We start from the raw sequence: 16,129 nt of genomic DNA, 5'->3' as shown, positions 1-16,129 counted from the left end.
CAAGTCAACCCTCTTTGCTACAATAAAGCAAACTTAAAACCTTGTACGATGGGTGGAAAAATGTATTGGGAAGGGAAAAATTTAAAACATGAAACAAAAACGTCATTCAATAATGAGCCTATAATTTTGGATTTGCTAAAAAGTGATGATGATCGAGTGTGTTTGCAGTTTGACCAAGTATTCTGTTTTTCAAAAGATAATGAAGGGTTAGATCTGGAAAATAAAATAAAACAACTAACCCTGGAGTTAAAGAGACGAGAAATGGAAAACACAAGAAAGAGGTTAGAACAAGAAAGGCTAAACTCTCTCAGTGAACAATATGAACAATTAGAAAAACAATACAACAGCTGGAATTTACCCAGCCCCAACCAAAATCTATTTATAGACTTAATGCAGGAAATTGCCACCGAATTAGGTTTATCTAACTGTTGGATATGCGGTGGCTTGAAATCGGCCGAAAGATGGCCATGGAAGGGAGAGGGATTAACCCCGGAACAATTGCTAAAATGGACAGGACTGAAATTATCCAAAACGACACGGAGACCTGAGGGATGGGTAATTGATAAAAGAATAATTGGAACGTTTTGCATTAGCTGGGAGGGAAAAGAATTTACCGATTTAGTAGGGTACACCCTGTGTGTAAACACTCTCACGGTAAATTCAGATAAGAAAACGAAGGTCTGGCAACCAGAACCACCCGAGGGTTATTGGAGCCACTCTCGGGAAAATAACTGTGAATGGGTAGACATAATTGGACTCTGTTGGAATAAAAATCATGGGGCCAATCCCTTCCATACATTTATAGGCCTGAGGGAATATTGGGAGGACCCGGCAAAATCAAACAAAGGTTGGAGGCACCGGACGGGATTTACTGGGTATGCGGAAAGAAAGCATACAGTGAATTGCCAAAGAAATGGAAAGGATCCTGCACACTTGGGATAATTCGGCCTTTTTTCTTTACATTGCCTAAAGACGAAAGTAAGTCTTTAGGTGCTCCCCTCTTTGAAACGTTAGCCCGGCAAAAGAGGGAATTGAAACGAGAACTACCGATGGCTGGAGGTAACCAAAAGTGGAAAGAGGAGGAGTGGCCTGCCGAAAGGATCATTCAATGTTATGGGCCCGCTACCTGGGCAAATGACGGCAGCTGGGGTTACCGGACCCCCATTTATCTCCTCAATCGGCTTATTAGGTTGCAGGCTGTAGTAGAAGTAGTCTCGAATCACACTTCAGAAGCCCTAGAACTCCTAGCGAAACAACATTCACAGATGAGAGCTTTTGTATATCAAAATAGATTAGCTCTCGACTATTTGCTAGCTGAGGAGGGAGGAGTGTGCGGTAGATATAATGAGTCCGAGTGTTGCATGGAGATTGATGACTACGGAGAAACTATAAAGGGACTAGCAGCTGAAATAAAAAAGGTGGCACATGTGCCAGTCCAAAAGTGGAATTCCATTTTGCAAGCCTCCTGGTGGGATCAAATTTTTGGACAGGGGGCTTGGTGGAAAAAGCAAGTTTTCTTTATAGGATGTTCGATTGCCGGTGTTATCTTCCTGCCTTGTCTGATTCCTTGCTTGATCAGATTGATACATTCTGTGGTACAAGGAATGCAAATTGCCACCCTCCCAATAGACCCGGAGAAAGCACAAGGGAAAACAACCCTTCTTTCTAAACTAATGAAGTTAGAAGAAGAGAAAGAAAGTAAAAATGCAATTAAAGCCTTGGAGGAGTTTGAAAGTAAACACATGTTATCTCAAAAAAACAATGAGGATACACTAACAAACTGGGAAGAAAATGAAATTGAGTAAGGGGAATACCAGTATTCCTCTTCCAGTAACGATTGATTAAAATACGAATTTTTAATGGGATGAATTATTAGGCGGGGGACTGTAATAAATTAATCTGTAAATAAAAATTCGTAAAAAGTATAAATAAGATATGTATGTGTTGTAATGATATAAAATCCAAAATGTAAAAAAATCCTTCTCCGGGTCTGGCTGGGATTTCCCTCCCAAAGGCAACAGATTGCAGCCAACACCCAGATAACGAACATCAGCTCAGAAAATAGACAGGACGAGGGCCATCAGGAAAAAAAAAGAACTGGCTCGGAGGAGATATCCATCTCCGGACCTGAACAACGCCCTGCAAATCTCTGTTGGGGAACAATCAGGTCGACAAAAAGACAAGCCCCGAGAAGGTAGTCGTCGCCAGACCTAAACACCCCACCTGTCAAACCGATGTTGGAGAAGCAATCAAAAGAAACAAAGGGAAAGACGCTGCCGAGATATCCATCGGCACCGGCCCGGATCACACCACTCTGCCTTGATGACACAAATTGAAATACATACAGAATCTCTTTACATATGAGGAGATCCTGTCCAGACACTTGTTAGCTCTATTTTTCCATGCCAGGAAATCCATTCACCAGACAATCAAGGACACTTGGCGAATGGAGCCTGCTTGGAATTCTAGACTGAGGACATAAAATCTCTATAAAACCCCAGGCCTGAGAACCCTCGAACGTGGATTTGGGAATCCTACACCTCCGGTGTAGACCCTGTCCACCCAGCGCTGCGCTGACCGTTTTATTGTGGTTTTTTCTCGTTGTTTGTTCTTTATTGTTTATTAATAAATTTCTCTTTTTATTTTTAGCCTGAATTTGCCTTTGCATTTATAACAGAAACAAGAAGCAACAGCTGGACTATTTGGCTTCTTTGATATTTGTCACAACAAAAACAAAAACAGAAAAAACAAAACAAAACAAAACAAAAAAAACATACCAAAAAAAAAAAAAAAAAGAAGAAAAAAAAAAGAAAAATCCCAAAAAAAGAAAATAACTCAATCAAACAAAAAACAGTTTGAGAAATTTAAACCAGCCATAAGATTTCTATAATTTGTGTATTCTCCAAATGAAAGGGCAGATTTCTTATTATCTTTAAAAAACAATCTGGCAGTATAAGTGCACCTGCAAGTTTCAGAGTCTCCTTTCATCCTTGTAAGGTTACAAACTCCAGGAGTGCTCCAGTCTTTTCAGTGAACACCAAAGGCCCACTAATACATCTCCTGTACTACATTTAAAGAGTATTATATTTACTTAGGTAACAAAAAAAATAATCTCCCCAGATTTTAAGTGTGTGAATTCCCTCTCTGTTTGAGAAGGATTAAGAATATTTGAGTTTCTGAGTGCAAAACTAGTAGGGGAAAAAATGTCTAGGTAAAATCCTTCCTTTCCATATACTGCTGTCATAACATGTTATTTGTATAAAAAGAAAACTAAAGATGACATGAAAAGGTCAGATATGAACAATAAAAAACTAGAAATATTTGAAAATATGAAAGAAAAAAACAGTACAATGAGAACTCCTGGAGGAAAAAAAAAAGTGCTTTTGGAAAGAAAGTAAACAAATAAACAGGACTAGATTTTTTTTCCCCACTGAAATGTTAAAGAAAGAACTGCTGGTCATAGTGATAAGCAGGATGTGGAGAGGGACATCTTAATTATAATTCTGCACACACTGAGGGAAGGAATAACAGAAGGTAAGGAGTGTGAGAAAAAAAAGGATCAATAGATTTAGCAGGTTATATTTAATTCATATGAGACAGCAAGGGTTTTGTAAAGTCTTATGAGTTTACAAAAGCAAATGAGTAAGACATGGGAAAATAAGAGACCTCTTATAAGTATATATATATAATATATACTTATATATAAATAAGTAACAGGAAAATTTTGTCCAATCTCTGCTTGTTTTAATTATTTGGGGCTGATGTAGCCTCTGGTCCATGATTTTTTTTTTTTATATTTACCTTGCAGTTCCAAAAGTTTGGCTTTTGCATCACATAGCTCGTCCTCTGCAGAATACATCTGTATATGAGCCTCTTTTCTAGCAAATGACATTTCACTCTCCAGATGTCGGCGAAGAGCCTCTCCTCTCTCAAGTTCCAACCTTAATTTTATTATCTCTTTCTCATAGCGAGACAACTAGAAAATAAATATTTTGAAAATTGCATTCACAGCTGCCATTTTATCCCTGAATTATGTCTGAAATTGAAATACAGTCTAGAAACTGCACATTTTAAATACCATTTTTCTTAATGCAAACTGATTCTGCTCCTAAATAAATTTCATGTACTTTAAACATACCCCTCTGCTTTTTCCAAACATACTCTGCCTTAAGAAAATAAAAGTGATAAATATATTCCACAGGCAGTTTTCTGGTAACTGTAATTAACAACTATAAGAACAGTTGTGTTCTTATAGAACTAGACTACTGAACACCTAGTAACTCACTACGTAAACACAAACATCAGTCCAATCATGTTTAGCAGTCAAGCAGAATGCTATTAAACACAACAAACAAAACAAAGAAAACGCTTCAAAAAGGCTTCTTATCCAGTGGAAGAAAGATAGTCTAGTCACTGCTGTCAAAAACTGGATCCAGGAAACTACATTAAAGCCATTTGAACACAAGAAGGTGGAAAGTAAAGCATACATTTCTTCAGAACATCTACAAATCAGCAGCATGCTTATCAACAGGAGCTTCATTCATGGGAAATAATTTAACCCCATTACAAAGGTTTGCCCCAATGCTCTTGCGGCAAACTATTACCTAAATGAAGTAGCAGTGGGAAAATACTTCATTACAATTTTCTTTAGTTTGAACTTTTATTACTGTTCCAAGTAACAATTCTGCTCTCAGCAGTTTGTTAGGGGCAGCTGGTGCGGGTGCTCATTCATCTGTTGTTGATTAAATACAGCCATTAAACCAAGTTTGTTTCTCCATATCTATTGATTTAGAGATTCCTGCTTCTTACACAGTGACTTGCTCTTGTGCTCCCATTGCTCCATCAATGGTGGGGCAATTGTGTAAAATGGATCCCTGGAATTACTGCAATTAAAACACTCAAACAAACCATGTCCTACATTGAGAATTCCAAAGCTGGGGGTGCAAAATATTCTTCTGCATGACTTTGCTCTTGTGTAGTGCTCAAGTTTCTTACACACACCTTCAAGTATTAGCAATGACACTAAAAGAGATATCAGTTCCTACGGACAGTCATGAGAGGTCTGTATAGTGCTACTTCTTTGTTATTTTCCAACAAGTGACTGTGATTTTGATTCACCTGGTGAGACGATTATTTCAAGGAGACAAATTGCATTTAAGGAAACAAATTACACTTATTCCATGGGTAAAATAAAGCAAGCAAACAAACAAACAAGCAAAAAGAGTCCTTACATCTTGATTGCGTTGATTGGTTAATTCCAAATTTTTTTTCTCAAGCTTATGGAGTTTCCTTCTCAAATCTTCAACAGTGTCCATTTCTGATGGATTTCTATCCTGAGGTAACTGGAATTCTTGTATATCATTATCTGAGCTGAAATATGTGTTTTCAAAAAAACAAAAAAAAAAGAAAAAGAGTGTTCCTTTGAAGTTTTAATGTTTCTTTACTTCAATTACCCAATCATGGGCCCAGAATTTTAAACATTGACATAAGTAAAATAACTTTGCGCAGTTTTCATCTTACTACTGCTCTTTGAAGAAAGAATTCTATAGAATTGCTTACTGTGCAAGATTTGAGAGATGTGACAGCAGGAGCTTAAAAGATCGATGCACTTTGGATTAACAAAATTGATTTAAATGTAACAAGTTAATTCTTATTTTTCAGTATCTTTATTTTTGATAAAGAACTTCCATCATATTTGGTAATTAACTTCCAGGAGTCTTAAAAATATCATTCCAATCATTAAAGTTAAAATAATTGACAAGCTTTTTGTTTCCACAGTGAGTCCCCTTTTTTAACATGAGTTAGCATCTCAAAACCATCTCTGTCATTAAACAAACACACAGATGTGTGAAAAAACTCTTCTACACACTTTGTCTTCAGAGATACATACATTCAAACTACAGACATGCAACTGATCACAAGCACAACACAAAGGTTTAGTCCTCCAAACTACCTTGTTTTATCTTCATTTCTACTACTATTTCAGTTAAAATCTACTTTGCAATTAGCAGAATCAGCCCTTGAGCACCACAAGCAATAATAGAGTCAAAACCAAGTTTCTATATATCAAGTGAAAAATTTATACATAGAATATACAAATTTATATATATTTATATACACACATAAATAAGTATTATACATATATATATGTGTATATATATATGCACATATAAATATGTATATAAAATATGTATTTATTAACTGGTTAAATAATTTGAAGTGAAATTATTATAGCTTTAAACTGGACAACTTTTAAGTTATTTCAGTACTTGAAAATCAGTGTTCACATTATTTGACATATGTTGGTTTTCACATTATGTTAATGTATGTAAGACAGCAACAATTTCTTTCTCCACACAAAAGTGCAAGAGTTTATGGGAAATAAATGTGAAATACACCAGTAAAAGAAACATGATTAAATTAGGCACTAGATTGGTATAATATAATACAGAAATGTAAATACTAAAATACCGTACCTTTGTCTAAATGAAGTATTTTTTACAGATATTACCCTGTACTGGAATTTAATTAATAGATCTTTCTAAATAAAAAGTCACCACTTTACCACAAGATTTGTGTATAGAAACAATTAACATTTTTCATGACCGAAAATTTACCTGAGGAGATCTTTTCTCACATACTTTTTCGACTGGCAAAAAAGTCATAAATACCATCAATGAGGTGATTGGTAACTTAGACTAAATCTTGCCTTTTAAGACATTACCACTATTAAAGGATGAAATTGCAGGCTTTTTAGCTGCAGACAATAAACATTTTATAACTGTACTTAGTATATTCCCATTTAAAAAGAAGACAGACTTCATCTGTGAAATCAGAATAGCTGTATGTCCATCAGAAATTGTTCCACAAGGTACTGTGTTCTGAACACATTTTATATGTTTAATAAATGCAGAAGATAAGAATCATTAAACCTACATTCACTGCAAGAAAGCCCATTATTTGTTTTCAGTACTTACTACCAGAGCCATACCCAGAGCAACCAGCATGACTCAAAGAGCAAGACACCAGCAACAATTAAAATCACTTTATTTAATGCAACTCAGGTGCTGCAACAAAAAGGTTTGGAAATAACTAGAACCTGAAGAGCCAGAGCATCTGTAAGCTGAATAAAATGTTGTTTGTGGACATCATGTAATAGGTTTGAGAGACCCTTTTTTCTCCTTTTCTGGGGAAAATACAGAAGAAATAAACACAAGTAAATTTATTCAGAGATGATGAATGAAGTATCTGTCTCAGCTCAGGATAGCTAAAAAGCCAGAGAGCACCAAGGGGGAAAAATAACCCAAACTGAAAACTGGGGAAGACTTGGTCCAAGAAAAAAGGGTTATGGAAAAGGTAACCATTTATTTGGTCTGTAGGCAGCAGGGGAGTCATTTGGCTTCTTTAAACCTGGTGAGATTTAATGTTATTTTCATGGAGAACACATGGAATGAAATCAAGAGAAAAACTACTTTTAGTAAAAACCTTTAAGGCTTTAATTAAATTACATGAGTTTGTTTAGCAATCAGAGTTAAAGAACTCTGTTTCTTTCAGCTCTTCTATTAAATACCCACTAACAAAAAATCATAATGGAAACACACATTAAAAGTTACTCAGAAGAGAAACTAACTATGCAATTAACTATTCTGCTTAACTGAATTGCGGGGTGGGGGGATGGGGGGAGGAATAAAGAAAACCACAAAACCATACCATGCACAAATTATATGGCACCACAAACATTAGCAAATTAGAGATGCTATGGAAATGAAAAATGTGTATTAGAGTATTGAAACAGAGAGAACGTAATATTAAATACTGGCAAGAAAGCATAGACAGCTTTTTGAAATAGCGTTTAATGCACAGCTTCTGAATTCACAATGCAATTGGTGGAAACTTAAATATATACATATATATCAGAAAAACACAATTTTTTTCTTAGAATAGAATCAAAAACACCCAAACCAACAAAAACAAACAAAGAAAAATAAACACCCAGTCAGGTGAACTGTGAACTATTACTATGTTAACCAGTTCATTTTGGCTGTCTACTTAAACATTTCAAATCAAATAGAAGCTAGCCTTAAGAATTTTTTTTCTATGATACTTTGTTTAATTGTCACAGCATGGCCAGCAAATGCAGTACTTTATGAAAGCTTCCTATTACCACTTGTAGGAGATGTTTCCTTCCATCTTCATGTAACAACTAGAAGTGCTACAACCATAAACCTCTCAGAAGGCTCAATCAAAGACAAAACACAAAATCCCTGGAAAGTTTTAAAGCATGCACAAATTGCAAAATATAACAAAATTCAGAGAATGTTTTCTACTTGCATTTTCATGTATTACTAGTTCATCAACCCTTGTTTTTGAGCTAAAAGATGTTTATTACCAACTGCAGATTTTATTTACAACAGCATTTTTAGCAGGATTTTAAGAATTTTCAAGAAACCATATGCACAAGTGAAATAGCTCTTGAGTTCTACATCGCAGAAGGTATTCTGTAGCTCAAAGCCTAAATTCTCAGTGTTCACTTCCCAAGTGGAAGTGATGGTTGCAGTCATCACTGACCATTGCAGAAAAACAGCTTTTCACTAGCTTCAATTCCACAGTTGGCAGAAAATGCAGAGTAATTTTGCAATAGAGAGAAATGTTCTTTCACTTACTACCTAGCAGTGTAATTTTGCTAAACTTCTGCAGTTGAAGGAGCAGACTGCAGTCTGATTTTCTAACCAAAGTTCGTATTTGTGGAATTTTGCTGTTCCTATATAACTGGTATTTTTGTACAGACTAAAGAGAGACAAATAGTGCCAAAGATCAAACTTATAACTGAGACATAAAAGTTGAAGAATTTAAGATTTGAGAGAAGCTGAGGCCTTAATTAAAAATAAGCCTTGCTAAATCTAATTAAAATAGATGAGCCTAGTTAAAATTAAAGGTAGATAGGCTTTGCTAAAATCAGAGGTTAATCATTGGCTAATAACTTATCGTCTGTCAACTTTATGCTTGTTCAGCTGGGCTTATAATGAGAGACAAGGAATCTGGTAAGGAACTTCAAAAACATAAGACAATTGCAAATCAGAAACTCATTGAAGACATGAAACTAGAAGCCTAGCCAAGGGTCCATTTGTCACTTTGCATTGAAAAGGTAGAAAGCTCAGGATGAAGAAGAGATATATTCCTTCCTCCCTCCCATTTGTGACCCCTCCTCATAATAGGACCACCAACCCATTTAAAGGAACAAACTATGCATGCTTAATTGCTTTTTCCTAATTAGCATAAGAAGTGGAGAATGAGTGGCAACTGGGTTATGAATATGCATTTGTATTCAATATTTCTGTAAATAAAAAGTCTGTATTCACCTGTATTCGAGGCCGTGTGTATTAAGAGGAGACCCAGCACTGGCCCAGCATTGGCCCAGAGCTGTTAATAAACATACCGCTATGTAACCCCAAAATGGTTAAAGAGTCTTTGTCTGTCTCAGTTGGATATAGATCGTATTCATATTTTGTTAAATCATAACTTATTAAGTTATAAAATACAGGGGTCATGGTAAGACTTAAAGCCAACCTCTACCACCTCAGTAAATGTAGAAAACCCTCTTGTGCTTCCTGGGCAGTGTTCCTACATGCTGGCAGAAACTACCTCCTGATGACTCTATGACAGCTTGCATGTACCACACTATGTCTGGTTCTTCCTCAGCCTGAAATGCATCATTTCAGGCATCTAGAAAATAAATAAGCCACAAAAGCAGGAATTAAACTGCTAGACTTAAAAATCCAGAACTGGACCTCACCGATTAGCTTCCCTGGAAGAGATGTTGTCTGAAGAGGGTGAAGTCATGGTGGCTAAAATGCAGTTTTTAAGTCTATAAACTGTGGAGAATTAAGAACATAGTTAACCATATATACTTTTATTTGATGAGCTTCAAAGAATAGTCTCTTCTATATCATAAAACCATTAAAGCCACATGCAGAGACATGCTTTACTTTATTTGTCAACCTACTAAAATATTTGTTAACCACTCATGATCAGTTACACAGCAGTGTTACTACCATGTCATGTGAGCAATTACCACAACTGCATTTTGACATCAGCTTCAGAAAACAGCATTGTACTGCTACTCCTCTAAGCCTGAATATTGTAGACAAGCAAATATATATAGCAGAATATCCACTGACAAGAGTTTTCAGAAAACCAATAAAAAAATATTACGTTTGCACAGATTGAGCTACATTCTCCTAAGCAGATTACAAAGTCTGCTTCTCTTCAAAACAACTCTAAGGGAGATAAATGAAGGTACTTTGATTTTTTAAGTAAATCACATATCCACGGCTACCTCTCTAACAGAATACTTGCTATGTTAAAGGGTTCTAAGTCTTTCACAAATTGCAAAGAATTTTTGCATTAAGATGTAGCCCTGAGAACTAATAAATTAGCTTTTCATAACACCATTCTTTTCATTATTGCAATTCATACCAAAATCTCATAATGAACAGGAAAAAAAAAAAGTAGTTTCATGACACAAACTGTTTTCTCTCACATCCACATCATTCTGAAGTTTTAAAACTTATTTAAATTACTCTGAAGTCACATAGAGGAAAAGAAAAAACTAAATCTGAAAAGCATCACCTAGGAATGCTAAAGATTTTAAATATGCAATATTCCTCTGTTAAAATACATATCAATAGCTTACTAGCACACAAAGGGAAAAATTCAAAAGCATACTATTTCACTTAGGAAAAAAAAAAATCCAGTGCCATGGGGCAGCTTGTTGGGAGCTCTATAAGTAAACAAAACAGCAGAGAAAGTTTTTGTTTGGGGAATCATGTTTGATTAAAAACTTGTGTCAGTTTCTTCTTGCAAACTTCTGAATATAGGCTGAATACTTCGGAATAGGCCACTGATTTAGAATAGATACAAGGAAGAAGTTCTCCTCAGTGAGGGTGGTGAGGCCCTGGCACAGGCTGCCCAGAGTAGCTGTTACATCCCTGGAAGTGTTCAAGATCAGGCTGGACAGGTCTTGGAGCAGCAACCTGGGATAGTGGCAGGTGCCCCTGCCCATGGCAGGGGGTGCTACAAGACGACATTTGAAGGTCCTATGACATTTGAAGGTAATAGAGACCACTCAAGAATAAATCTAACTGTGATCTTAAGAATAAATCTAACTGTGACCTTAAGGCGCACTAACTTAAAACGGGCAAATCCTGGAGCAAGTAACAACTCTGCAGTGAAACTACAGAAACTCACCAGACAGTCTGCCACCGATGCTAGGAGCTGTCCCGATGGTACTCCTCCTCCAGCATGACGAGCTGGGATGGACTGTCAGATGGCAGTGGCTCCTGGCACCGCAGGAGTTTGAGTCCTGGGACGAATGCAGAGCCCAAGGCAGGCATGCAGGAATTTCTCCGTTGCCATGGACGCACACAGTGATGCCACAATGCCCCAAACCCAGTGTGGAGCTCTGCCAGGGCTCCCGCCGCTCTCTTTGGCCTCCCAGACATGTTTTAAGACTTAAGGTCTCCTGACAGTAAAATATAAATGCAGGAAATTAAAAGGACTGACTGACACAAAAGCCAGACTGGGATGTGTGTGTCCTCAGGGCAGTGCACTCTTTGCCCAAGTTATAGAGAGGAACAAGCAGCTGGAAAGTTTTGAATGTCTGTGGACAGAATTCAAAGTCTCTGGACTGCAGGAGCATATTTACCTCAATGAGGAGGGAGTTAGGGTTAGGGAAAGGTTCTTGTGAAACCTCGCAACCCGAGAGATTTAGAGCCCCAGGTGCGAGCATGTATGTCAACTCAATAAAATCCACCCTGCAGAATCATGGAAAAGCACTTTCTCCTTCTCTAAGCACTCCTGTACTTTGTGTAGCTCTGGTTTTAAAGTTCCTGTTAAATTCTCTCTGTCTGCGCAATTAGCATGTAGATGGTTTAACTCTTTGTTGGCACAAACCATGGTATCCTGAGCTTCTTTCAGGTTTTGTCTTACAGCATAGGATATCCATCAGGATATCCATCAGGATACCTGGGATATATCCTTCAAGACTGAAGGTTTTAATTGCAAGAGATAAAAACTCCATAACATTTCACACTCCTTGGGATAAATCTCAAAACTTCATTTCTCATTTGTGACATGATCTCTGTAAATGGCTTTCAGCTGTGATTTTGCTAATCCTATGTTTTGTTGTTATTTTAAATATATTGTGACAAATGAAATAAGGGGAGATGGATGGCGTGTTGGGCGTTGGGTTTTTTCATTATTATTTCCAAGAGATTTTAATGCACGAAGTTGTGATTTTAAAACGGAATAATAGAGAGTACGATAACAAACTAACTCCATGGACAAATCACAGAAAAGTGAGGTTTAAGGCTGGATATCTGAAATAAAGATTGAGTTATAAAATGCAGACTTTCTCACCGTTGTCTTCTCTTTCCTTTTGTGAAGTTGTCAGGTCCCATCCATGGCCAGATGCTCTCTATGTGTTTTCTTTCAGAGTTTCATGTAAGACTTGGCTTTTATCTGCCTCTTCACTGGAGTGCAATTCTAGTTTTTTGTTTGACGCCTGTAGCTGTTGCTTCTGTTCATTCAAAAGTGATTGTGCCTGATGCTTCCAATATAATGCATTACTTAATCCTCCTACACTGTCAAAGCTCTCATGGGTGATGAACTTTTGCTGAGGCATATTTAATTGCTCTTGCAGGCTCTGGACTTTGTCATCTTCTTTCTTTCATCTCACTGAAATTCCATTTGAATTCTGCAAGTTGTAGGTATGGTGAGTGGTGTTCCATCTGTGCTGCATGAAGCCTTTCTGTAAATTCATATATTGGCTTCTGCAAGGATGCTTTTTTTACGTAGTGTACAGACTGTCACACAATCCACACTCCAGATGAGGAGCCTTTCTCCAGATCAGTGGTACACTTGCTGTGGACTAGTGGAACTGTCTTCGTTATTACATTCAGATTGTCCATAATTTCAGAAAACGAGTTTCTGGCTGCATGTCCTAGAAGACAGGTGTCTGCTAGGGAAACCAGGAGCCTCCCTTGGGATGAAAGAATGTAGACCCCCTCCCTCCAAATTATTATAAATTTGAAATCAAGGGGCCTTTAGGCAGAGATCTGGGGATAGGAATAACAGTCCTTTACTAGTATAACCAGGCAAACAAACAACAATAACTACAGCATTAGCAAGAAAACAGAACCAGGGACCCTGTGACAGCTTTCTCGGCTGAGATGGGATGGAGGAGAGGCTTTGTTTCACAAACCCCCTCGGGCGGGCAGTCCCGGTGCTCCTGCAGGGCTCCGAGGAAACAGTCAGCTGGGACAGCAGGGACGAGCTGAGATCCTGGGCTGGTGGATGAGGTGTATCAGCAGCTCCACGGCAGTGGCTGCCACTGCGACACATCCCGGCAGGACAGGGGGTGTGAGGCCAACCAACAAAGAGGGAAGGAGGAGAAGAAGCAGCAGCTCCATCTGGGTGATGGCGAAATTCCCTTCTCTCTCCCACAGCAGCTCCACGACCCAGAAAAATGAATGTCTTTTCCCGAAGCCAAAGAAAGCCAGCCACAAACTGTCCCCACCCTCCTTTCCTGCCCCCTTCCCCCCCCCCGGGCCCGGCCACTCTTTGTCCTTTGTCAAGCACCCATTAAGTACCCACAGTTAGGTTGTCTCCACAACTAATGGGTAAAAATTCCATGGGCAGGCCAGAACAACAAAACAAAACAAAAAAAGAACACCTAACCCTCAACACCAACTAAATTATTTTCCTTTGTGACCCAATGACCCAACACCTGTGTGCTGCACTACGGTATTTTCTATCCAATCACTTACTACTACCCAAAAACCCCTAGGAGAAGAACATGAAGAAGAAAGAAGAAGAACAAGAGACAACACCCTAAATCCTCCATCTTGTCTCCTGTTCTCTAAACTACTTTTTCACCCAGTGATTTAAGAAACTTTCTAATCTATACACTTACACTTTTCCTATCTAACTTTAACATTTGTTTTCATGTATCACCATGAAAACATGCTCATGAATTTCATATTATATTAAATTCAGTGTTTCTTTGAATCCTAGAACTAAATATTAGAAACAAGGGCACACACTCTGATTCTCAGACTCCAACAATTTTGAAATGAAGAACAGCTGCCTGTACCTCCACGACAAGCTGTCACATATTCAGAGCCACATATCTGAATTGTACAAGCAGTAAATGGAGCCCTGTGTTATAAATTTGTATTGTGATATTGGCTTTCGCAGATGAATCTTATATGTTAAATACTTTTTAGCTATGTGTGTACTTTTTTTCTTACTAACAAGTCTTAAGCTTAAAAGAATTTCCTAGGTACAAGGCAAGGAAACCCCAGAGGGCAAGGACAGTGGGGCCCAAGCTGTTATCAGGAGAACAATAGAGCCCAAACTGTTATCAGCGAAAGATATGAAGCCCAGATACCCTCAGAGGAAGGATGACAGGGGCCAGACTGTTATCAACAATGACCATTTGCAAGAGAAAGGAAACCAAACTCCAAAATAATGCTCATCAGCAAGAATAATGATGACCAGCAAAAATAGTGCTGACCAGCAGAAAATTAAGTTGTGCAAAAGCATGATCTGAGAAGGCAGAACCAGGGAGGAGACATGCTTTGAATATGCATTAACCCTTCACAGCAGGGGGGGATAAAAAGAGTGTTCCTGAGATACCAGGTGTGTTCCTGGCAACTCACCAGGGCACCCGGCCGTTTTAACCCTTTGCTTTATTTCTTTTGTCTCCTAATTGTCTTTTTATTTATATTAAATTCTTTTTATAATTTATTAAGTGAATCTTGTTTTTAAGAACTTTGGGGGCTCTGTCTGGGATAAGTACCTCACCTCTAGGACCACCGGAGATCCAGAATGGGGAAACAGGCGCGCCCCTGCTGAGTTCAGCAGACCCCGCTCCGTTTCTCCTAGTGTGGACCAAGCGGCTGCAGGTCAAAACCCCGAGGACAAGAAGGAGAGGGATAAAGCAAAGGAAAGGGGAAAAGGCTCCCTAAACCACGGTATTTTTGCTCCATAATTCTTGTGCACGAAGACCCAAAGAAGAAAACGGATTGTAAGTAATCTTTGGGGGAGCGGGAAGCGGGGGTTTCAAGATACCCCTGGGGTTACTGGGACTGGGTCTCAGGGGAGGGGTTAGCCCCTCGGGAAAGGGAGCCGAAGGTTTTCCTGGCACAATCCACTGGGAAAACAAAGTAAAATGTAGATTCTCTAAGACTTTGTCAAATTGAGAATTAAATCCAAGAAATTTAGATTTAAAACTGCCAAATTGAGGAATAATCCAAGAAACTTGAGATATTTGACATATTACAGTGCCCATGGGTGGATATTAACAAGTAACTGGGAAATAAAGAGCACCTTATTGTCTTGCTGTGACTGGGTGGAGTTGAATGAACAGATGTGAGAATGCGTAAATAGGTGTGATTGTTGCGTTAAAGTTTGGGGGTTTTTTTTGGAGTTGTGTTGCTAAAGAGGAAAGGTTTTCTGTGCTGTGCTGGAGTAAGAGTGAACACGAGTCGATGTTTCCACAGGGACTGGATCACGGTGGGGACACATGGAGTGATTCGCTTCCTCCCTGCGAGCTCCTGTCTTGGAGCCCCAGGGTGGCAAACCAGAACTGGGGCTTGTAACCCAGGGGCCACGGGGGTGCTGTATCAAATCGCTTCTCAGCAGGATAGCAGCTCTGGTCTCAGAGCAGAGCCAAGGTTATCTTTAGTGGTGATCTTCCCGCCTTTCCCCCCCCGGGCAACAAGAGCTGCTTGTGGGGGGGGGTCGCTTTGGTGAGCTGGTATGTGATTCAGCGTTTGGAGTTGTTTGTTTTTTGGTTTTTTGGGGTTTTTTTTTAGAAGTCTTTTTTTGCCCCACTGTGGCGGCGGTGAAATGTTTTTCTGGGAGATCGTGCTCCCAGAGCTATTCCCCGTCGAGCTATTGAGACGGAGTGGCGGGTCAGCCTCAGGAGTGCAGGGGAACTCCTGGAGCTCTGGCCAGCGGTGAGTCGGGCCGAACCCTGATAAGATCCGGGCACGGAGGGTGCCCTGAGGGGATGAGCTCAGCTTGTCCCTTTTGAGTAAGGCAAGAGCAAAGGCCGTCTAGGTCT

The 16,129-nt window shown here is 38.8% G+C and overlaps 1 protein-coding gene across 1 annotated transcript in view; it reads right to left on the bottom strand.

Annotated features, from left to right (window-relative positions):
• The window catches only part of LOC131572611 (coiled-coil domain-containing protein 171-like), a 57,533-nt gene extending 47,693 nt beyond the window's left edge, over positions 1-9,840 (bottom strand). The window contains 3 exon segments of the mRNA XM_058825858.1: positions 3,802-3,976; positions 5,232-5,370; positions 9,794-9,840. Coding sequence (XP_058681841.1) covers positions 3,802-3,976; positions 5,232-5,370; positions 9,794-9,840 — 361 coding nt within the window.
• Positions 9,841-16,129: the final 6,289 nt, after the last annotated feature.

This window comes from Poecile atricapillus, chromosome Z (genome assembly GCF_030490865.1).
Source record: "Poecile atricapillus isolate bPoeAtr1 chromosome Z, bPoeAtr1.hap1, whole genome shotgun sequence".
Lineage (NCBI taxonomy): Eukaryota > Metazoa > Chordata > Aves > Passeriformes > Paridae > Poecile > Poecile atricapillus.
This window is presented reverse-complemented; position numbering and strand designations above follow the sequence as displayed.